The 24,751-nt window shown below is 41.2% G+C and overlaps 1 protein-coding gene across 10 annotated transcripts in view; it reads left to right on the top strand.

The window, feature by feature from the left end:
• Positions 1-3,733: 3,733 nt before the first annotated feature.
• The window catches only part of CASK (calcium/calmodulin dependent serine protein kinase), a 393,009-nt gene continuing 371,991 nt past the window's right edge, over positions 3,734-24,751 (top strand). For 4 of the 10 annotated variants that reach the window (XM_082446397.1, XM_082446400.1, XM_082446399.1 and 1 more), the window contains exon 1: positions 3,735-4,510. In XM_082446397.1, the coding sequence (XP_082302523.1) occupies positions 4,452-4,510 (59 nt within the window). In that variant the 5' untranslated portion in view covers positions 3,735-4,451. Of the gene's footprint in view, positions 4,511-24,751 lie in introns of all 10 variants that reach the window. The other 6 variants (XM_082446401.1, XM_082446402.1, XM_082446396.1 and 3 more) reach the window with 4 other exon arrangements.

Here is a 24,751-nt window from a genome sequence, read left to right as displayed (position 1 = left end):
TTTAAACATTTCTTCAGTTGGGCCTTCAGTGACCCATAGGTCCCTCGGCTAGTTGCTCCCCATACTTTCCACACCCTAACGACCATCACTCTTAATTGTAATTACCTGTCTGTTACTTGTTTTCTTCTAGAACAAAACTTGGAGTGGGCAGAGACCATGTCTGCCTCATTTGTAGCTCTAGCCTCAGTGGTTACCACAGACATTCATTGAATGAATATAAAATAAATGATTTGCCACATGATATCAGAGTATAAGTTTAGTGTATGCAGCTTTTTCTGGAGAGACTGATGGTGGCTTTCATTTGAGCTTAGAGCATCATGCTTACACCACCAGGAAATAACTTTATTCCAGTTTAAGATCATGCCATTCTTAATTTTATTCATTAATTCAGTAGTAATTTATATGCTTAAACAATCATAGCTACAGAATGAGGCTGCACCCTGAATTGCCTAAATTAATCCGGTGCCACGCCAACCTCTGTGTTGTACTCATGCTAATATTTCTGTAGAGTGTGTTTTCCCCTTGTCTATTGGTGTCATGTTGAAATTATGTGGGAGCCTAACAACCTGAGAATGTCTAACACAACTGTGAAGTCCAATACCTCAAGGTCACTGAAGATTTTCACTGACATCTGAGAATCAAATTGGTTTAACAGCAACCCCATCCTCGTGGGTCTTTTAATGTTTCTGAATTTTTAAAAAGACTTACCAGTTATATACTCAGAGTATATCTACATTATAATGAAGATAGAGAATTAATTCATTGATGATTTTCATAGTATGGGAAATACTGCTGATTGGCTGCCAGAGCCAATTCCCCACCTACTTCTCCCTTGCCCACCTTCAAAGAATAGGCAGGAAAAGGCAGATCCCCGCATCCCCAGCTTCTCTTGCAGGTGAAAGTTGCCATGTGACTGTTCTGGCCAGTGAGATGGGGAAAGGATATTTTCTTTCCCTAACAAGAGATGGGAGAGGGAGCAAAACGGCCTTGCCTACCCTTGCCGCCTTCCTGATTCCTGCCTTTGAATGCACTTTGATGTTGGAAAATGTGGCAGTCATCTTGTAATGATGAAGTAACATGCCTGAGAATGAGAAGCTAACATGTCGAGGATGGCAGGGTGGAAAGAAAGAACCTAGGTCACTGATGACACAGTTGAGTAGCTGATACAATGTTAGTAACCACCCACCTCCAGACTCCTTGCTATATGAGAAAGATAAGTCCCCCCATTTACTTATACCACTGTTATTGAGTATTCAATTATTAACATCTGAACACAATCTAACTGATGCACCTAGTTACTTTAACATTTTCTTCATGGAAACTAAAACAGAACTAAATTATAGACACCTGATCATTTATACGTGTGCGTATTTATTTGAAGAGTATTGAGTTTTTGGAAGAAACCCAGAGAAGAATTATCTTCATTTAAAAGCCTTGGTCATTTTAATTGTAGAAAACAGAGGGGCTACTTCTAGCCACAAAGCATGGTACAAGTTCTGAGGGATTTGTATTACAGAGGACTTCAGTATCACTAAATACCACACTGGAAGCTGGGAGATCTAGGTTCAGATTAGATGCTGAGCTAAATGCGTGACCATGGACATATATTTGTCTCTGAACTTTTTTTTCTCATCTGTTGTACCATTAGTCGGATGCTTCCTTTGAAAGTAACAGAAAACCCAACTCAAAATGGCTTAAACAGTAAGGAAATTCATTGCCTTATATGATGGGAAAGTGTAGAGAGTTGGCTAAACAAGAGATTGATAACGTCATTGAGGACATCTGCACACTGCTGCCCCTCAGTTCCACCTTCATCTTAGGTCTGACTACCCTCATGGACACAAGATGCCTGCTGGCAGCAAATGAGGGTGCATACTCTTTATTCAAGGCCAGTGTGATGGTTGGGGGATGGGGTGAGGAGAAACAGAGTGTTTCACATCCATAGTGAGGGGAAAGTCCTGAGCTTTGAGCTGACTGGAAGACCTTGCACCATTCAAGGCCAGAGACCAGGGAATGTCAAATTAGGCCAATCATGGTGGCATACCCCACATCTGTAAATGACAGAGTGGGACTGGCCGACCTCTGAGGCTCTTTCCAAATCGAAACCCGCTGTGATTCCATGAGCAGAATGCAAACCTATCTCTGTAGTCGTCTTTTTTATTCAACTTCACTTCTTTTGTTTTATTTTGTCATTGTCCTTTTCTACCTCTGAGCATAGGTCCCTGTGGAAGATAACAAACCCCAAAATGAAGTCGACAAGACTTGGCATAGCTCCGACTTAGACTGGGGAAAGGAAATGAAGCTGACAAGGTGCGGGTCGCTGTACACTTCAAGGCAGAATGGAGTAACACCTTATTCACTAGGTACCAGGTGGACATGCCAATTTGGAGTGAGTGACTTGGAGCTGTGGGACCCTCAATGGAGGCAATGTTTCCCGGGCTCTAAAGCTCCCTTCTCTAGAGAATGCACAAGCTCTTTGGAAAAGGAGGAAAACCTTCTCACACAATTACATTTTTCCTCTGATTTGCATTGTTTAAAAAAGGTCTAGTACTCAAATCTTTAACACTGGCAAATCTCTCAGCCTCTTAACGGAGTGGTCAAGGGTTTGCAGAAAACGTTTCTGAAGAGAAAATAGGCTGTCTCCACCCCCTCACACTCTTTGGCAAATACTATCTTCTTTTTTCTTTCTTTCTCTTCTTCTTCTTTTTGTTTTAATTACCGTACTGAGAATTTTACCAGATGATTTCTAGAAGCTGATTTATGAACTAATCGGGCACTTCTGCTGTGCAGAGGAACAAAGACTTTTTTTTTTCTTTTTATTGGTCCTCAACTGAGGCATATACCTGTCTGATGGCGTTGGCTCATTCCGCACATGCTCAGTTGAACAGAAATCTTCATATTGAATACAACCTAACACAACGGCAACACCCATAACCTCACTCCCTGGCTGACCCTGTACCATCCACTCCCTCTAGTTGCATTTTTATCCTGACATGCCTAACATTCGTAGGGAGTAAAAGGAGCAGAGTAGGTAGTGGGAATTTGGGAGGGGGCAATATACAAAGGGGTTTAAAGTCTCTGTATGACCCTGCTTTCCTGACCTCTCTCTAGGCTGTCTCTAGTGGGTGTAGGCGCTGGATAGATATTTGAGTTTGGGGCAGAATGCGGGAGAAGCTGTCTCTGTAAATTGCCATTTGTTGTTGCACATCTTCCTGGACAGTTTTTGTTTGGTCCTTTTCTTGTAGGTGGACAACACTTCATCCACAGCCCTCGTTTTCATTAAAGAGTGACAGTGGCACTAAAAGCATCAGCCGCCTAGCAAGATCTGGAGTGACAACCTCGCCGCCTCTGTTCTTGCTTTCCCATTCATTAGGACCCTTTCCCAGCCTCCTCCCCCAGCAGAAACTGGGAAAGGCTTCTCGTGGTTACAAAAGGAGGGAGCGGCCGGGCTTCCGAGCCTGTCGCCTCAGAGAGCCAAGGAAGTGCGTTCGGTCGCAGGCCTTTTGTCCCCGACCCCTTCCGCGGCTTGGTCGCGGGGGTAACGACCCCGCCCCGCCCCCGCCTAAGCAGATGCCGCCCGCGTGCCTCAGCCCCCCGCCCCTTCTAGATTCCCGGCGCCCGCCGGTTTGCCGTGACGTGGCCCGCGGCGCGCGCATGCGCCGCTCTGTCCGGGCTCTTTCCCGGGGCCACCGCCTCCCGACGGGCTGGAGTGGGCGGGGCCTGTGGTTCTGGAAGCCGTGCGGCCGGAGTGGGAGGAGGTCTTGTGTGCGCGAGGAGGGTGCTCGGGGCTAGCGAGCTGGTCGGCGGCCGAGGCGGAGGAGGAGGAGCTGAAGGCGGCGGCCTCGGCTCCCGCCCGCACGGAGAGCCAGTCCCGCGAAACCCCCTCCCACTCCCAGGCGGGCGGGCGGCGGCGGCAGGAGGAGGAGAAGGAGGAGGGAGCGTCTCTGCCGCCGCCTCCTGGTCCCCAGCGCCGATCTGCTGCCGCCACCTCCCTCCGCGGCGATCTTCCCTCCATGGTCCTGCCGCGGCCCCCCCTGTAGCCCGAGCTGCCCCGCGCCGCGCCGGAGCCTGCCTCGACCGAGGGAGCGGTCGCGGCCTCGCGGCCCGCGCGGGCTGACGAGAGGAGAGCGAGGCGCCGCGCGGTCCCCGAGGATCCGCACGCCGGGCAGCGCGGCCCGAGCAGCGCGAGGAGCAGCGGGCGGGCGGGCGGCGCCGGGCCCGGGCCGCCCTCGCTCCAGCGCCCCGGCCCCGCCGCCCGCGCCGGGGCGGTCGCCCGCAGAGGAAGGCGCCGCAGTCTCCGGGCCTCGCCGCCCCGCTCGAGTGTCCTCGGCACCGAGGGCTCGCGGGTCCTGAGGGGAGGAGGCGAGCCAGGGGCCGGGCACTGAGCTCTTTGGCGCCCCCACCCCCGTTTTCGGAGCCCTCCACGCTGCGGCCACTGTCCCCTCCGGACCATGGCCGACGACGACGTGCTGTTCGAGGATGTGTACGAGCTGTGCGAGGTGATCGGCAAGTGAGTTTCCACGCGAGGGAGCGGGAGTGTGGGAAAATGCATTTCAGTGATGCCTGGGTCCTCCCGCACCCGCACCCGCCCGGGGCCTGCCCCCTGCCCTCCCCCCCTCCTCCCTCGTCCTCCTCGCCCGGGAGTATTTATAGACGTGTACCTGGATCCCCCGCGGGGTGGGTGTCTGGGGGCTTCTCGGCGATCCGTGGAGGCCGACGAGCCGAGGTTGGCCACCCCATGAGGCGTGGGGCCGGCTGAAATCTGCTGTCTGCATTTTATCTGACGGTTGCACAGGGACGTGGCAGAACCGATTTTATAGTTGCTTCCTGGGAACAGTTGAGCTTATTGTTACCTTGCGTGTACCACAGACCATTAACGAAAAGAGCAGCTTGCATTTCCTTTGCTTCCGTGGAGAGATAGAGAAAGAACGTCCAGGATTTTAAATTGTGGGGTGTGTGTCTATTGTGCAGGGTATTAGATAGATGCCTTTGTGTTCATCCCATGCCCGGATTGGAGGGGGTCATTTAAGACGGGGTGCGTTCAGTTTCAGCAAATTTTTCACCTGGTGTAGACCAACGTGGAAAGAGTTGGGGGTTTCCGAATTTTTAATGCCTCGTTATGCAATGACTGTTAAATCAGTGTTCGAGGCTTCCCTCGACTGTTGTTGGGATGGTGCTTAGCGTGGTAGCGCCGTCTGCTTTGAGTCACCGGGCTGGTCCAGAATATAGAACTGACAGTCCAAATGCTCATCCTTTCATCTGTGTTGTATAATTACACTAGGGAAAAGCAGGGAATCAGATTAATCACAGTGCTGATTGAGAATTAAATCTGCAGTTCCTCATCTAATTGTCCATTCCTTAAATCTGTTTTGAATAGTTTCCATTTCATTCTTGTCAAACAGTATTCCAAGTGCACAATCCTGCTAATTTGCTTGTGAGGGAAATGCTGGCGATCTGAAGTTGATTTCCTAGTTCAGCGTGTATTCTGTGGCTTTAGAAGTTGAGGAGATAAGATTTAAGAGAAATTTTTGCTTAGTTATTAAGGATTACTAGGTAGCTACCATTGAAATATTTTGCCTCTTTTTGGAAGCGGTGCTTTATCGTCTATTTTAAGGTCCGCAGCTGGGAAATGATAGCAAGACCTTAGAGCAGTTGGCTCTATCTCTTTTAAGTTGTCTGCAGTACTGGATTTCAATTTGTTTAAGTGCTGATAACTTATTATTTTCCTTTCATGCTGAGGTATTACAGTGTCGCCTCACATGGTGAAATTGTGGGTAGAGCTTGCTACACACTTCTCAGACCCAGTTGATACAAGGACGTGTTACTCCTTGCCCCTATTGTTACATGACCAGCCTGTCTACTGGAAGAAGGATATCCAAATGCGCCCTGGTAAAGTGGTTGTGGAAGTGCTCTAAAGCAGAGTGGTCCAAAAAATATATAATGTGAGCCCCATATGTAACTTTATATATGTAAAATTTCTAATAGCCACATTAAAAAGATTAAAAGCAAGTGGGTGCAATTAATTTTAATAAAATATTTTCTTTTACCCAATAGATCCAGACTATTATCACTTCAACATGTAGTCAGTATAGAAATCATTAGTGAGCTATTTTACATCCTTTCTTTCATATTCACTCTTCAAAATCCAATGTGTATTTTACACTAACCACACATCTCAATTCTGACACTAAGCTAAATTTTCATTGTAAATACTTGTTCTGTATTTAAGTTTCATAAAATTTGCATTTGCAAAAGTAGATTCACATACCCAAGTTGTTCCAAACATACCTAAAAGTTTTCTAATAACTGAATCAAGTATCTCTTTCTAAGTTAAAATTAAAATTAAATAAAATTCAAAATTCAGTTCCTCATTTGGATTAGCCACATTTCAAGTGCTCAATAGCCATATGTGAATAGCACAGTTCTAGAGAGACAAATATGTCAAAAAAAAAAATCTCCTTGGTTTCTTTATTCTTGGCACCCAGTGCAGGTAAATTAGGTGTTTCCCCAAAGCCCCCAAATAATTATGTGTGTGTGTGTGTGTGCGTGGGGGGAAATGATGTTTGTTGTGTCTTAGTTATATTTGATTTAAATGAGCCAGCAAAGTCATAATCGGAAAATGTGAGATTAAAGTGTTAATTCTGTTGTGATAACGGAAAATAGGCATCATTGAATCAACGTTAGTAACTAGTTCTGATTCCTTGAGGTCTGAAAGAGTGATGATGTGACTCTTTGGATATCGAGAAGAAATGGTCAGCATCACAGCATCACATTAGCACAATCAGTATTCTGCTGACTTATAATTGATAGAATATTTTCAGGAAACGCCTCTGGTAGAACTAGATTCATCTCCTCTGTTGCTTCAGAGCTGCATAAGGATGGGGAACAAGCTAATTTTGAGGTGATAGTTCCTCTATGGCTACCTTAACTACTGTGAACGTGAACTCTCATTCATATCCTACAAAATCTGACTTGGCCAGTGCTGCTTATAATATGTCATTCTGTGAAATAATGAATTCAAGGTAGCCTTTGTGGCAGAGAATGTAATGATAGTGTTCCTCACCCTGTGTAAAGGTTGAAGGTTTTCTCCGGTAAATTGTCTCAGCATATATTGATCTGGAAATTGAAATTCACTTGAGATTTTCTTGCAGCGTCTCTGACAGCATGCATTTTAACTCAGAATTTGTTCAACTCTGGATTTAAACAGAAAGCCCTCACTTGTACCAAAAACCTTGTTGATTTCTATCCAAGTTCTCTGGAATTGTGATTTTTCTTTTATAACAAATTAGTATCACAAGTTGTTTTTGACCCCTAGGGCTTAACAGGTTTAAATTTTCACTGAAGTGCTTTAAAATGGATTTCACCTTTTTACCATCAGTTGACCACGCACTCACTCTCCTGCCTCACTACTTATCTACTCACTCACTCATCCATTAACTTACAGGGAATCAGGTGCCTGATCCATTATGAATATTGGGAGAATGCCGTATCTTTTTAAAAAAATTTAAACTCTTTTCCCCTGTGCTTTTTATTTCTGAAAGTCTTACAAATGGTCCTTGAATGCCTATTGTTTCCATGACATTTTCCCATGTAACATCTTTCAAGAGACTGAAACAAATCTCCAATGCTGTCATTGTCCCAAAACTTCTTGTCTTAGCAAATGTAGCAATTACTGGAAAGGAAAGGTATTATGCAAATACAGGTAATCGGCTAATTTTTATGTTCATAAGCATTTACTGTATCTTTTGCAAATTGATGGTTTTATAGGCAAGTGCATAATCAGTAATGTTACATGAAGGAAATTTTAAAATGATTCATCCAAATTAAAACATAGAAATGCCTACCTTCATGGTACAGCAGTTTCTGTGAAGGAGAGTAGCAAAATGTACACTTTTCGCCTTGTGTAGGCTGAATGTTTGCCTCAGTATTTAGTAACCTGTAACTTCTGACTTTCCTGCTTTGGTAGGACATAAACTAAAATTGGAATGATGCAGCATGACCCCTGCTCAAGGATGACATGCAAGTTTGTGAGGCATGCTGTATTTGCTTACACCTCAAGAGCACTTATCATATTTAATTACAGTTACTTATTTATGGGTCTCTCTACCTAGCTAACAGGGAGCTTCTTGAGGGCAGGGAATATATCTTACACATCTTTCTCTTAACACAGTGCCTGCAATGTAACAGTTGCTCATTAGCTATGGAATGAATTGAGTAGTTTTAATAAAATCTCATTAAAAGGCAAAAAGCATGTTTATCAACCTCAGAGCAATTATTGTCCCAAAAGGCTGTATTAAAGTAGTGGTTCTCCACCTGGCTGCATATTAGAATCACCAGGGGAGCTTTTAAAAAGATCAATTCAGGGGCCTTGTGTCAGAGCAATGAAATCAGAATCTCTGGAAGTGGGTCCTGGTCATTGGTATTTTTTTTTTTTAACGCTCTCTAAGTGATTCTAATGTGCAGCTATGATTGAGAGTCATTGGTTTAAAACTTAGGTTATGCATGTAATATTTTGGGACTGGCTTTTCAGAGGCTTACGGTTTTTAAAAACTAGAATAAATGTTTTGGGGGAAGTATTGAAGCCAAAAGACCAGGACGTGGATTTTTTTTTCTCTACATTGTGTTCCTGAGCCTTATTGTATAAAAATTTTGTTTCAGCCTGTGTTTGGCTTTGATTTTTTTGGGTCTTTTAAGATTCACATTGATTTTTGACACTCATCTAATGCTAATGTGGTGATTGATGACAATCAGAACAAGGATTGCTTCAATAACAGTTGATGATGGCTGTCTACTATAATGACTTAATTTAATATTAAGAAATCTATCAGTTTAGTATGGATTGTGTTTGGACATACACTCTATTAAAAGGGTATAGTTAACTTGCTTATACACTTTAAATCTCATACTTGCAATTCCAATAATGCTGTTTGCCAGAGAATTGAGTTAAATGCAGCCTTTATGTAAATACCAGATTAATAATATGTAAAATATATAATTTAGCATAGAGAAAAATTCAGCTTTGCTAATTTGTCCTAATTACTATGGCTTTCACGTATATTGATTTGCCCAGTGATTTGGGTTTCTAGTACCACAGGGGGGAGTGTTACGTCATGTTGGAACACCTTCCCTGGGAATTTTAGCCAGACATGGTAGGTAAACGAGTTTTTAATGTTAGGAAAAGGTCAAGCGTGAGCCTGAAGGAACCAAGATTTTTCCAGAAATGAGTATATGTTCCACGAAAGAAGTGCTTGATCAGAGTGACAGTCATGTAACAGGGGAAAAGAAGCACAATCACCAGCTAAAGTGCTGGTGCCCCAGGAAGATCCAAGCTGTGGGGCAGGCCTTACTGGGAGGAGGTAAGCAGTGTTGATTCCTGATGATGGAGTTTGATTCTGGGACCACTTTGGAGGGAACTGAGCCACTCAGTTGCTTTTCTGCCTGTGCACAACCTTCTCAGAGTGTCTTCACGTCCGCTTTTTACAGACTGCGTTAGGACTTGGAGTTCCTGAAGTGTGGTTTGCACGTTGTCTTCATAATGCTTCCTGTGATTCCCTTACCTTCCATGACTGACATGTTCTATGGCCTTGACACATGCAGTTCACCCCTTTCCATTTTCCCCTTGTATCTGCAACAGTTTCACCTGCCAAACTACATCTTTCTAATGTCCCTTGTGTTTCTGGATATTTCCTTTAAATTGAAAATTCTTTCAAACATCTCCAGTTACAGCTCTACTCAATAAACTAAAGAAGCAAGTGTACCTCACTTTTTGAGATTGTTCTTGAATTACTGCATTTTTGTAAATGTTTTCACATTTTAAATGTGGCAGAAGCAGTTTAAAGGAACTTTGACATAGATTGTCCACAAGTAAAAAAAAATCTTTTATAACTTAACATGCCTACTTCGTAAGGGGAGTTGCCATTTATGCCTTCTAATATTAGGCATTTTACATATGTTATCTCCTTTCATTGTTCCCATTTTACAGAAAACACTGAGGTTCAGAGGGGGGTGAGTAACTTGCCCAAGATCACATGGGAATCCTACCAGTTCTAAAGTCCGTTCATTTCATGCTGCATTCTGCTGTTGATTCCAGTTGTGAAAATGCTGCAGTGAGTTTCCTTAAAATAAGGCATATGTCTTCATTTTCAGAGTTTATTTACTGCAACATTTTTTTTCTTGGCCGTGCCACGCGGCTTGCGGGATCTTAGTTCCCTGACCAGCAATTAAACTCGGGCACCCTGCAGTGGAAGCGTGGAGTCCTAACCGCTGGACTGCCGAGGAATTCCCTATTTACTGCAAATTTTAATTGTTCGACTTTCTGGTTAAATTTCTTACCTCTTCAGTAGAGGTTCCATACTACGGTTCATTGTCTCATCTATTGTGTTCTTTTTGTCTTTCTCTCTAATGAAATAACCAGTGTTTGCCACCAAACTGATAAGTTTATGCATGGAAATGTAGAATCTTTTTTTTTTTAATAAATTTATTTATTTATTTATTTATTTATTTTTGGCTGTGTTGGGTCTTCGTTTCTGTGCGAGGGCTTTCTCTAGTTGTGGCGAGCGGGGGCCACTCACTGTCGCGGCCTCTCTTGTTGCGGAGCACAGGCTCCAGACGCGCAGGCTCAGTAGTTGTGGCTCACGGGCCCAGTTGCTCCGCGGCATGTGGGGTCTTCCCAGACCAGGGCTTGAACCCGTGTCCCCTGCATTGGCAGGCAGATTCTCAACCACTGCACCACCAGGGAAGCCCCGAAATGTAGAATCTTGACCATCCATCCAAAATATAATTTGTTTTGGAACTTTCTCCACCCCTTTTACTCTCCAGCTTTTTCCTTCCAATTCCCCTGCCCCAACAGACAGAATAGTTGATTGATTACTCCTAACTTGCCAAACCAGAAGTAATGAGGTTTCAGAGATAGGTGTTTGTTGGGTGTGGGGTGGGGTTGTTTCCACAGGGTAGTTATTCCTATATCCTGTGATAAAAATACTGAAGTTGTTTTCTCTGACTCTGAAAACTGTGTACTGAACCACAGCTGCTGAGTGGTGAGCGTCTCAGCTGTCTGCCAACACTGCACACCTAAGTAATCAAGTGACTGAGTTACTGCTGCAGAGCAGGTACCTAACCACAGCCACAAGCTGATGGGGTGTACAGCTCTCACATTTTTGTTTTTATTTTTTAGTTGCATCTGAGAGTGCAGATTCTAAACCACCAAATATGGCATTGGATTTATACTGCAGGGTTCAAGGTGCTAAAGGACCTGCTCTCCTTTCTCTCCCAGTCACCCATTTATCTTGGTATCCCATCTTTCAACTGAGTAAAATGTAATTACCCTGATGGCCAGTCCCTTGGTATCTGTGAGGGGATTGGTTTTAGGATCCCTCTCCCCGCCACACACTAATACCAAAATTCGTGGATGCTCAAGTCCCTTATATATGATGGCATAGTATTTGCATGTAACTAACGCACATCCTCTCTTTTACTTTAAGTCATCTCTGGATTACTTATAATAACTAATACAATGTAAATTCTATGTAAGTAGATGTTGAGAGGCAAATTCAAGTTTTGCTTTTTGGAACTTTCTGGAATTTTTTTTCGAATATTTTCAATCCACAGTTGGTTGAATATGCGAATACAGAACCCGGTGGAGGGCCGACTGTGTTATGCTGTGATTGGTTACAGAGCCCAAGTCAGCATAGGAGAGTCTCTCTTTGACTTTCTATACTGGGAAGATTTCGCTTCTGAAGCTAGTTTTGACTTAAAGTTCATATATGTTTCCAATTTTGAGATTTAATAATATTCCATTACTTTTTAAAATTAATTAACTAGTTTTTATAAAATTATAAAATGAATTTTAAAATATAGATGATGCAAAAATAAAATAAAATAAAATAAAATATAGATGATGCAAAGGTAAATAGTGAATCTCTCTCCTTTCTCCCACCATCCATAGCTCTGTTCTCCAGAGGTAACCATTGTCCAGTTTTTGTACAACCTTTCTGGAAGTTTTTTGTTAAAAAAAACTGAAATATTCATTTTACATTGAAAATAGTGTATCTGATGGCCTTTCCATATCCATCTATATATCTGTCTAACTCTGTCTCCCCTTAGCCTGCTGCCCAGTATTCCATGATATGGATTGGTACTTTGTCTTTGAATTGAGTGCAGACCATTTCTAAGTGATCATTGCTGGAAATATACGGGTGGAGTTTGGGGGAGAGGTCTGGAATGATAGTGAATATTTGGGAATCAACTGTGTGGAAGTTAAACTATGAATGAATGAGTTCTTGGGGGTTGATGGAGCTCGGGGCGGGAGGTGTTGTGGTTTGGAGTATAACTCACAGAGTTAGAAGAATCGGGATAGCTGAACATCACAGAAGTCTCGAGGTTGGGCAGATCAATAATGTAAAATGCCAGCACACTGATTGAGGACCAAGAAAAGGCTTATCTATAACAGAGGCAATTTAAAGCATCTATCAAAATGAATATAATGTTTAATATTCTGTCATGGTGTGACTAAAAAGCGAGATTCTGGCTTCATTTCTGTGGATGTTGGTAATACTATACTGTCTCTCTGTGAATCTATCTCAACACCAACATATTTAGGGTTAAAAAAAAAAGGAGTACATTTTTTTTCACTAGAATTGTGTTTTGCAGATTCTGATGCCTGGCTTTTAGGTAAAACCATTTGGCTTTCCTAAAATGAGGTCTTTTTGATTCCCAAGCTTGGTGCATAACTTTCAATTAAATGGATACCGTTAATGAAATGACAAAGTAAATTTTAGATACTTTTAAGTTCTTGATATTTGTCAAACCATTGTTCTTTTATTAAATCCTTCACCTGTAGGGAACTGAATTCTTCCTTGCCTCAAGGTTTCTGGTCCCAGTTGGATAATTGTAGTACTCTCCTCCCCTTTCACATCCCTCTTCCCTCCACCCCCGCCCCCCGCAGCTAAATTTGTTCATTGGCTTTTTTTAGTTGTCCACATCCACTCACAATAAGAAACAGTTATTTTGTCTCACTTAAGCCAGTTTCTTTGTATCTAAGTGCATATTATTTCATTTCAACTTCTTGTATTCTGTTACACATTCTCTTTTTTATCTCTTTTGATATACTTTTTTTAACTTTGTTATCTTTGTTTTGAATATTTGAATCATTTACAGTTAGCAATGATGATTGTGTTCTCTCTCTCTCTCTGTAGCTTAATAATATCCAAAATATACTATGTTGAATCTGTATTCGGCTTGGTACCTACTTTCCCCCAAACATATGGATCCACAGTGCTTTGTAGCTTGTAAGGCAGCCCCCTAAGATCTGATCTGGTAACCTTTGGGTACATTGTCACCATTTTCTCCTTATTTATAGAAGGAATGAAGATGGCTGCTTCATGAGCCATTTGCATGGATTAGTGATTGTGAAGTGCAGCATAAGTATTTTTTATTTCTAGAATGTCTCTGAGATACTCAAATTACTTTTGGCAGCTATGTAGATAAGTTTCAACAATTTCCAAATGTGCACTTTCTCAGTGCTAAACACAGGCTCTATTACATAAATAATATGGTGAAATGAACATTCTTTTCTACCATGTGTGTAAAACTGTTAGTGGTGCTAATTAACATTCATTCATTTTTTCATTTATGCATTCACTTCTAGCTGTGTGGGCCTGGGCAAGTTAGTTAACCTCTCTGAGCCTCAGTTTCTTTATATGTAAAATGGTTGTGATAGCATATACCTTGCAGGGGTGTTGTGCGGATTGAATAACATGGTATACGTAAAATGTCTAAAGGTTGTTATTTAAATTGCCGTTATCATTATTATTCACCAAATACTCTAGTTCTCTGGCTTCAAGGACCTCTCGGTCCATGAGAGAATTTGACCAACAGTTAAAACCTAATCTAACTAGACTTAAGTCCTGTTAAGGTCAGGGTCGCATCTGACTTGTTCATCTAGTATCCTCAGCATAACTGGGCAACTGACACATAGTAAGTACTCAGTCAGGAGTTGAAGGAGAGTGTGTTAAGTGAGCAATCCAGAGACTGTGACCACCTAGTAGGAGAAGGAAGTTGGGGAGATCTTTACAGAGGAGGTGGGGCTTGAATGATGTCAAGCTTCCTAGGTAACTTATTTAATCTTTTTAGGCCTATCTCATTTAGAAAAAGGAGTAGAGGAATACAGGTAGGGAAAATAAAAGAAATCTTAAAGTTTTTGAAAATGTTCACCCTGTTTTATTTTTTAAATTAATAATCCTTATACTTTAGAGCAGTTTTAGGTTCACAGCTCGTATTTTAGTTTTAGTGACACAGGTAACATATAAAAAATTCAAACAAGTATAAAGCTGAAGTTTTCAGGGACAACTTTAGGAATTTATTGTTGTTCTCAGATCCTGTGGTTTGAGAGCTCATTATGTGCTGGACATGGTGTTAAATTCTTTATATTTTTCTAATTTAACTTTGGCCACAGACCTTCCTTTTGAGGCAATCACCCCCCTCCCCATTTTACAGATGAGAAAGCTGAGGAATAAGGAGATTAGTAACTTGCCCTGGGCAAAGTGGCAATAATAGTGGCAATGTGGGGATTTGCACCTGAGTATACGTGGTCTAAGTGCCTGCTCTTCAGTACTGTTACACTGCTTGTCATTTAGTATAAGCAGAGACTGGTTGTCTTTTAAGAGGTATTCCTACATATAACACTCTAATACTCTGATTTTAGATGTTTTAGCAGAGTAATAGAATGCCTTATTTTGGGTAACACCTTTTTGAGATATAATTCACATACCATACAGTTCACCCGTTTAAAGTGTACAATTCAGTGGTTTTTAGTATAGTCACAGGGTTGTGCATGGTGACCATAATAAATTTTTTTAACATTTTTATTGGAGTATAATTGCTTTACAATGGTGTGTTAGTTTCTGCTTTATAACAAAGTGAATCAGTTATACATATACATAATGTTACCATATCTCTTCCCTCTTGCATCTCCCTCCCTCCCACCCTCCCTATCCCACCCCTCTAGGTGGTCACAAAGCACAGAGCTGATCTCCCTGTGCTATGCGGTTGCTTCCCACTAGCTATCTATTTTACGTTTGGTAGTGTATATATGTCCGTGCCACTCTCTCACTTTGTCAAAGACACAGACCTACTAGAGAATGGACTTGAGGATATGGGGAGGGGGAAGGGTAAGCTTTGACCGTAATAAATTTTTGAACATTCTCATCACCCCCGAAAGAAACCCTGTATACTTTTTTTTTTTAAAGATGTTTTCTGGCTTTATTTATTTATTTATTTATTTTTGGCTGTGTTGGGTCTTCGTTTCTGTGCGAGGGCTTTCTCTAGTTGCGGCAAGCAGGGGCCACTTTTCATCGCAGTGTGCGGGCCTCTCACTATCGCGGCCTCTCTTGTTGCGGAGCACAGGCTCCAGACGCACAGGCTCCAGACGTGCAGTCTCAGTAATCGTGGCTCACGGGCCCAGTTGCTCCGCGGCATGTGGGGTCTTCCCAGACCAGGGCTCGAACCCATGTCCCCTGCATTAGCAGGCAGATTCTCAACCACTGCGCCACCAGGGAAGCCTACCCTGTATACTTTAACTCTTACTCCCCATCCTTCCCTACCCCAGGTAATGACTAATCTACTTTCTGTCTCCGCAGATGTACCTATTCTGGACATTTCATGCAAATGGAATCGTACAACATGTCTTTTGTGACTGGCTTCTTTTTCTAAGCATAATATTTTCAAGGTTCATCCAGGTTGTAGATGTATCAGCGCTTCATTCCTTTTTTAAGGCCCAATAATATCCTATTGTGCGGCTAGACCACATTTGTTGATCCATTTGTCAATTGATGGGTGATTTGGGTGGTTTACACCTTTTGGCTATTATAATTAATCCTGCTATGGACATTCATGTACAAGTTTTGTTCTTATTTCTCTTGGGTTTATACTTAGGAGTGGAATTGCTGGGTCAAATGGTAACTCTCTTTGACTTTTTGAGGAATGCCAAACTTTTCCAAAGTGTCTGTACCATTTTACATTCCCACCAGCAGTCTATGAGGGTTAGAATGCTTTTTTTTTAAATTAATTAATTTATTTGTTTTTATTTTTGGCTGTATTGGGTCTTCGTTGCTGCGCGCGGGCTTTCTCCAGTTGTGGCGAGTGGGGGCTACTCTTTGTTGTGGTGCGTGGGCTTCCCATTGCGGTGGCTTCTCTTGTTGCGGAGTACGGGCTCTAGGTGCGAGGGCTTCAGTAGTTGTGGCTTGCGGGCTCTAGAGCGCAGGCTCAGCAGTTGTGGTGCACGGGCCTAGCTGCTCTGCAGCACGTGGGATCCTCCCGGACCAGGGCTCGAACCCGTGTCCCCTGCATTGGCAGGCGGATTCTTAGCCACTGCACCACCAGGGAAGCCCGGTTAGATGCTTTTTAATCAGGGGAGTACTATCACAGCTTGCCTAAGAGTCTGTTCTACACACTGTGACATAAAGCAAATTTTATGGGTTGTTGGTCAACCTTTTATCTCACGGACATATTTATACTGATTTTCAACAATTTTAGATGTTGTAGTACAAGGGTTGGCAAACTATCTGTAAACTACCAGATAGTAAATATTTTAGGCTTGACGAGCCACACATCTGTCACAGCTACTCAAGTCTGCCGTTGTAGTGTGAAGACAACCATGCGAAAACAAATGTGTGGCTGTGTTCCAATAAAACTTTATTTACAAAAATAGGTGGTGGGCTAGATTTGGCCCTTGGGCTGTAGTTTGCTGATCCTGTTGTAGATTAAAAATGAAACTGGAGCTGACTGTCCAGTTCCCATTTTTGTTTACCCTCAAGGTTGGGTTGTTCTTTCAGTGGTCTCAGTAGCCCCATAGTAGGTAGATTGTTTCTACCAAAATATAAAGATATTAAGACTGGTCCACCAAACTGTTTTCACTGTTAAATGGGGAAGTACTGTACATTTAGGGTTTTTTTGCTTGTTTGTTTTGTTTGTTTTTACTGCTTTTGGATTCTCTTTTTGATCCTTGGTTAAAGGGGAAGAAACCCATTAAAATTCTTCTAAGATTGTCTGACTGGAGGCAGTATAAATGTGGAGTGCCTGAAAAAAACTGTTTCCTTCATTCTTGCTTATTGCCTGTAGAATGGATGAAAGCAGAGTGGAGAACATACTAGAAATTGTCAGAAATGGAATATTTTTTAAAATATTAGCTTTAATAAAGTTAGGGGAAACATCGCTAGCTAAATCTCCATCCCTAATTGGAAAGTTGTGATGTGCCATCTATGTATATTTTATGACTTCACCAAGAGCCTTTGCTAGAGTCATTATTTGGGATTAGGGTGTGTAGTGTAAATAAAACTTCAAATTCTATTTCGTGTCTGGAATTCATTTCACTTGATACATTTTGTGGTAGTAAACATACACTATTTAGAGTGCTTTGTGGCTTAAAAAAACTGTCATTGCCTCTTATGTACATAGGAAAGATAGCATTCTTTGAGCTTATAGATTTACATAATTTGTTTGCAAGACTGTTCTAATTTTGCAGTGTTGAGAAAAGCTCCAAAGATTATGTTAAAAGGGGGAATTTTGTATCAGCTTTTGTCTTTGCATTTGGATATATGAAAGGTGAATTAACTGTTCATAATGTGAAATTTCAAAACTGAGACAAGGAGAATCCCAGAATATATATTTAGGAAACAGCCATATATAGGATTTATGGATATTATAGTGTTCTTTTATGTAACTTCCCCAAATTTTATTAAGGCAGCAGTGTCCACCTCTTAAACACAAGCAAAATGAGGTGGAAAGATTCTAAAGTTGTAGTCTCCGATACGATTGGGCACTGAATCTAAATTACCTACATTTACAGAACAGCATTTCATCTACTAGATCATGTTACATTGTCAAGTGGAAGAATGATCATGTTGGAATCTATTTAGACCACTTACTTTGATGAAAATACTTCTTAGGTTGGCTTCAGAGGACAGTAAAAGGCATCTCTTCCTATGATAATCTGTGGACAGTATTACTTATATTACGTTATTTAGGTTAGAAGTTTTTGCTGAATTCCATCTGAGCCATTAGTTCAGAAGCAGAATGGTGAACTTTTTTTTATTTAGAATCTTTACTGGTCTTCTTGGGCTTAATATTGTCTTAACTGGATTTTTGTCCCAGCAGTAATATCTGGCATTGAATTTGAGATTATCTTTAATAATTTTTTCTTTAGTCACTTGTAAAATAGATACTTGTAAAACAAATAAGAAGGCGTTTTCACTAAGGACTTTCTTTAATTATATTTCATGTAAATTAAAAAAAATTGTTACGGGAGTATTCAGATTACAGGTTAAAGTGAGAATGTAATTATCTCACATTATAATCAACATATGTAAAACTTTTAGAAGAATGCTAATAAGAATGGAAAAAACGTCTACTGACCATACGTATTGTAGATTATATTTCTTTCCTTTTTTCTTTCTTTTTAAAAAACATTTCCCTCTTAAAATGGATGTAAAAATGATTTGTGTAAATATCTATTCAAATGAATACATTATCACTGTTGCAGAAAGAGCCTGGGAACCTGGAGGGGGAGATTCTCGGCTTGCTGCTCTACTTTTTGGATTATCTCTATTAATAGTATTTCTCCCATTTCTGAGTGTTTCTATTGTACTGCTGGGAAGGGATCACTACACTTCCATAATCTGTGACCCACTTGCACTAAAGGTAGAGCGTGCTTTAAATTGCCATCTGATTAAAGTTCAGGCTTCTTGGTTAGACTTGCCTGGATGGCTTTAGCATTAGCCCCATGAATATGAATATGGACTTGAAGATCTTATTAGAATGATATTTTTCCCCATGAAGACACATTCATAGACATAGTCCTGGAAAGACATGTACAAGTTGGATTTGATTAGTGCAGTTTAAAACTTACTGGGAAAAATAGTATTTTAAGGAAAAAATTTTAATTGTGACAAATCAGCATTTGGTTTGTTTTTCTCAGTTTCTTCATCTTGTAAAAGAAGGTTAGTAAAGGCTATATTATCTACCTCATTTGATCCTTATGAACATAAAATGACACAATTCTTCAAAAGTCTTAAACTACCTTACATGTATTATTTTGAAATGAGGCACTTCTAATTAGAAATGGGCTTTGTCAAATATTTTTTGATTTTGCAAGAGTCATTTACCGTTGTCTTTAAAACTGATTTTATTTTCTTGTTTGATTTCTAGAGCTTAATACTTCTCAAATCTTTATAGGACTTAGAACATGTTGGGTGAAAAATGTTGAATAAAGAGATTTGAGGAAGAATTGTGTGTATTTTACGGATGGGGTAATGTTTACACTGAAGTCAAAGTGAAGAAAAAAATCCTGACTAGTGTGTTTCCCCTTGCTTTTCTTTAAATTACTTAATTTTATTTGAGCTTTGAAATTTGGAACTTACTACAAGTGACAAATTTTTGTGGCCAATCTGGTGTGAACTTCAGCAGCTACTTAAAATGTTGAACTCCCTGTTTAGTAGTGAGGTCTACAGCAGTGGTTCTCAAAGTGTGGACCTCACCCTGACCAGCAAAAGCAGTATCACGTGGGAATTTGTTAGAAGTGCAGATTCTCGGGCCCTAGCCGTATAGATCAGAAGCTCTGGGGGTGGGGCCCAGCAGTCTCCATTTTAACAGTTCTCCAAGGGATTCTGAGGCCCACTAAAGTTAGAGAACCATTGATTTAGAACTCTAGATTAGAGCTCAATAAACTATGGCCCATGGGCCAAATCGGCCCACTGTCTGCTTTTGTAAATAAAGTTTTTCCGGAATACAGCCACACTCATTCATTTAAATAATGTCTGTGGCTGCTTTCACACTACAAGGGCAGAGTTGAGTAGTTGTAGCAGAGACCATATGGTCTGCAAAGCCTAAAATATTTACTTTCTGGCCTTTAACACAAAAAGTTTGCTGATCCCTGCCCAAGTTGAAGCCTTAGTAGTACTGTTTTCTTGCCCATAACACTGAACTACAGATATCTGAAACCAATAGGCAAACAGCTATTTTTTTTGCCTTTGCACCTGACCCTATTATTTCTATAAACCCAGTGCTCTCTGATATCAAATTATTACTCAGTGACTAGAGACTTGTGAAAATAATATACTACGGTGCCCTTTCCTTCTATGTTTGGTAATAGTGGTAGTCTGTTTAACAATTCTGTGACATTTCCTCACTGATTTTGCACTGGTATGTCCTTGGTTTTGCTGTACTCTAGTGTAACCTAACTTAATTATCTACTATAGTCTTCATTTCTCCCAATTCTTGCTGCCTTTTTACTTCCCCAAGAGAAAACCCACTTTGTGACTGCTAAATTTAGGAATTCATGGGAGCTGTTTGGTGTACTCTAAGCCACTGAAATAGCACCATCCCATCTGGAAAATTTTTATCCTTGGCCTGGAGTGCTTTAGTCACTTGTACCTCACAAGGATGTTTATGAGCATATAGATAATGAATATTGTGGGTAATCTTAGGATGTTTACTGGGTGAGTTTTCATTAGTCTTCCCATAACCAATGATGGCTATTTCTATCCTTAGTTGGACTATCATAATGCACCCTCAGTATTCTTTTGTACTTACTCTCAGGCTTTAAGGTAATTGGTGGTCAGTGTCATATAAAATACAAGAACTGAATTTCAGTGTTGTTCTTATTGATGCACTTGGAATCTTTCTCGCTACCCACACCACTGAAGGAAGTGAAAAAAAGGGGGAGGGGCCTTCTCCCAGTCTCCATTAGTTCTTTTAGTAAGATCAGGCAAAAGTGTTGTTTTTGCAGCTGTGACTCCCTGGTTGTACATGACTGATGTTTTAAGTCAGGAAACATGAGTTGGCTGAATGATTCTGAGCTATGTTATTGGTGAGTTTCTTGGGTCCGTGATTTCTTTCAGTCAACTTGGGTTGACTACTTTGGTAGGGGATGCTGGGTAAGACATAGGAAATAGTGAGCTTGAGACTGGAAATGATTGAGTTAGACCTTTCATTTGGACTTTCCCATTCAAGTTAATTCATACCTTTTGCCCTGCTTACTCATCCCAGAGGCGATGTACAAGGAGAGAGGGTCAGGCAACGGCCAGCCCTCAGAGTGTGGCTACTTAGGTCTCTTGTCAAGAGCAACCCATGTACAGGAGAACTTGAGCTTTACTGTTTTGTACAATGTAGTGTGGAAATGCAGTGTTTTAAAACCTAAATTGTTATTTATAGCGATGAATACAATGTGAGCTCTTTAAACGGGAGCAGCGTTCTGCAGCCTTGTCGTCCCAGTCAGCACAGTAGCCACCCACACGAATCATCTGAACAGCCTCATCATTTCTGTTTTATCTACCTGAAGTAGGGGCCAGGGGTGGGTGGTGAGGAGAGCTTGGGAAATCACGCCGCGCTTTAGGCAGGAGAAGTGCTCTGCTGACTCCGGCTGTGTTGTTCTCCCTTGGTGTGCATAAGAGTCTCGGACAGCCCTGCGGAGCTGAAGGTAAGCTTTAATAATTCCTTTTGTTCCTTGGCAGCTGGCCGTGCTTGGGAGCTGGGTGCTACTTCCCTAGAAGCAACTGCCGTAGTTCTGCCAAATGTGTGGATTTTAAGCCATTTTAAAGGCTATAATGTTCAGACTCAGAATTTCTTAGTAGGCAGAGAGTGTCATTTAAGGGTACTTATGCTGCAGGGATAAGGTTCATTATGAAATAGACACTGCAACAACGCCTCCATGTGACATAAACTTATTGAAGCTTGTATACTTTTAAAACCATATATTTCTTTAATATATCTTTTAAGCTTCATTAGGTCAGGATTCATGGCTGTCATAGCCACTGCTGTATCTCTACACCTAGGACAGCATCTGGCACATAGTCAATGTTCATTATATAGTTGTTGAACCAATTCAAAGAAGGGGAGGACGTAGCCGAACACATTAGAAAAGATAAAATCTGACCCATAATGCACAAAGTCAGGAGTTCAGATTTTCATTTAGTGCTAATATTTTGCTGCTTCAAAAACCATCTAATTCTCATAATGTCCCTTTGGGATAGGTTAGCAGATATAGAATTGTACAGTATATGCTGAACATAATGATGGAATCCTGAATAACACTTAGCTTCCCTATTGAGAACTGTCAGATCGTTGTTATAATTAAACTAGATGAAGAAAAGACATTTCTAAGGTTGAAATGGAATGGAGAATTTTATGGTGAGTAAAATTACTAATACTTGCTTAGCTGATCTGTCTAAAACTGCTTCCTCATTTGTAAAATGGATACAGTAGAATCTACCTGATAGGATTGTTTTAACGACTAAATGAGACAGTGGGTATAAAGCACAGTTCCTGGTACCTTGCAAGTGCTCAATAAATATGAGTTGCTTTCATTATCAACAGTAAGTTTTGAGAGCCAGGCTCTGTGCCAAGTACGTCCTCCTTCCAGGTATTGCACCAATTTCCCTTTCCTCCCTCCTTGCTGCCTCACTCCTAGTTCCATCTGGGGCATCCAGGTTGAGGTATGAAGCCGGGATTGACCTTCAGTCACCTAGGCAGTCCCACCTGACCTTGAGCAAAGGTAAGGGCCCAGATGCTAAATCCTGCCATCTGCCTAATACTCTAGCCACTGGCCAGATGTGGCTATTTAAAGTTAAATAAAATTTAAAATTCATTGACTAGACATTTCTCCAAAGAAGATTTACAAATGGCCCATAAACATGAAAAGGTGCTCAACATCATTAGTCATTAGGGAAGTGCAAATCAAAACCACAGTGAGACTTAACACAATAAGACTTGACTTAATGAGACTTAACTTAAACCACAGTGAGACTAAACATGCACTAGGATGGCTAGAATCAGAAGGACAGACAATAACAAATGTTGATGAGGATGTGGAGAAATTGGATCTCTCATACATTGCTGATGGAAATGTAAAATGGTGCAGCCACTGTGGAAAACACTCTTGCAGTTCCTCAGAAAGTTAAATATAGGTTCTACAACCCAGAATTCCACTCTTAGATATATACCAAGGAAAATTGAAAACATATATTCACACAAAAACTTGTACATCAATGGTCATAGCAGCATTATTCATAATAGCCAAAAGGTGGAAACAACCCAGATGTTCATCGACTGATGAATGGATAAACAAAATGTGGTAGTTGTACACAGTGGAATATTATTCGGCCATAAAAGAATTAAGAAATGAAGTGCTGATATGTGCTACCATAAGGATGAACCTTGAAAACATTATGCTAAGTGAAAGAAGCCAGATGGAAAAGACCACATATTGTATGATTTCATTTATATGAAATGTCCAGAATGGGCAAATCTGTGGAGACAGAAACTGGATTAGTGGTTGCCAGGGGCTGAGGGGGAGGGAGAGGATGGGGAGTGACTGCTAATGGGTGTGGAGTTTCTTTCTGAGATTATTAAAATGTTCTGTAATTAGATAGTGCTTACTGATCGAGACACATCTTTGTGAATATACTAAAAAACACTGAATTGTATACTTTAAAAGGGTGAACTTTATGATATGTGAATTATATCTTCCTCATCTTGTCTGTTTTTTACTGAGTTTCTTTTCCCATTTCTTAGTCTTGGTATCTTTCATGTTAGAGGTGTCCCTCAAGCTAGTTGGGGAGGTTGTTTCTGTTATGGAATAGTTGATTGGAAACTCAGTGTACATGAGTGGGGCTTGTTGACTGATGGGCTTCCCTGTGGTGTGACTGGGGGAAACCTGGGTATTTATGAGGAACTAACTGTGAAGTTTTTTTTTTCCTTAAGCCAGTCAGTTTTTCTACTTAGGACTCCTTGAATCTCTTGTGGGAGGGGATTTGGGTGTAATAAGCTCGAATCTAGTATTCAGAAGCCCAGTCTGGAAAGGGCTGGACCTTTCACCATTGGCTGTGCAGATTTTTACTTCTTGTTTTCAGTAAAGCATCCCATTTCTGTTCTCAGCTATGGCCGGTGTTCCTGAGTTTGGGGACTCTGGTTCAGCCTCTCCAGAAAGTCTTCTGTTGTGTGGAGAAAAAGCAGTTGCCTGACGCTCTGGTTGAGGTGAAAGAATCTGAGAGTCTTACTGCTCTTTTAAAGGATTCCCCCCCTCCCTTTTTTTGAAAAATTAAATTCCTGTTTCCTTCAGATGTCCATGGAAGCGTCAATTCTTGAACTTTTACCTTCTGCTTTTCTAAGGCCCTCAGGAATGGACTAGCTTATTACTTGCTTCAGTTTAGATGGCCCCACTGGAGGTACTTGGCAGAAAGAAGAAAGATACAACCAAGTCAGTTACCTCTTTTTCAAAGGCTTTTCCTCTAAAATTTTGTGGACCTCTCTCTTTTACTGTCAGATTCTCTCCCACTTTCTCGATCTTGTTGGTTTATATCTTTCCTAATTCTTCACTCTCATGGCTTCTGAAGGGAGGTAGACAGATGCTTATATTCAGTTAGCTGTGTTTAATCAAAAGCCCCTCCGTCCCTTGAAACCCTCTCTTTTTCTTAGATTTCTAATTACTTCTTGGACACCTGGTACCATGATTAGAATATGAGCTTCTCAAAGGCAGGAACCAGGGACTCTATATCTCTAGCACTTATATAATGTCTGGAGTATAGTAGGGTTATTAGATGCATGGACTTTGAATGTGTGCCCCAGTCCACGCCTTCAAAGTTCAGGCAGTTTACCAGTTTGCCTTGGCTTTTACTTTCTTCTTGTACAGAAATTCAAACTAAACAGTGAAATCCTTCTGGTAGATAAGCTGGGAAGCTCTCCTCTTTCCTTGATCCTTGCT

Source organism: Balaenoptera physalus, assembly GCF_965194825.1.
Source record: "Balaenoptera physalus genome assembly, chromosome: X".
Lineage (NCBI taxonomy): Eukaryota > Metazoa > Chordata > Mammalia > Artiodactyla > Balaenopteridae > Balaenoptera > Balaenoptera physalus.
This window is presented reverse-complemented; position numbering and strand designations above follow the sequence as displayed.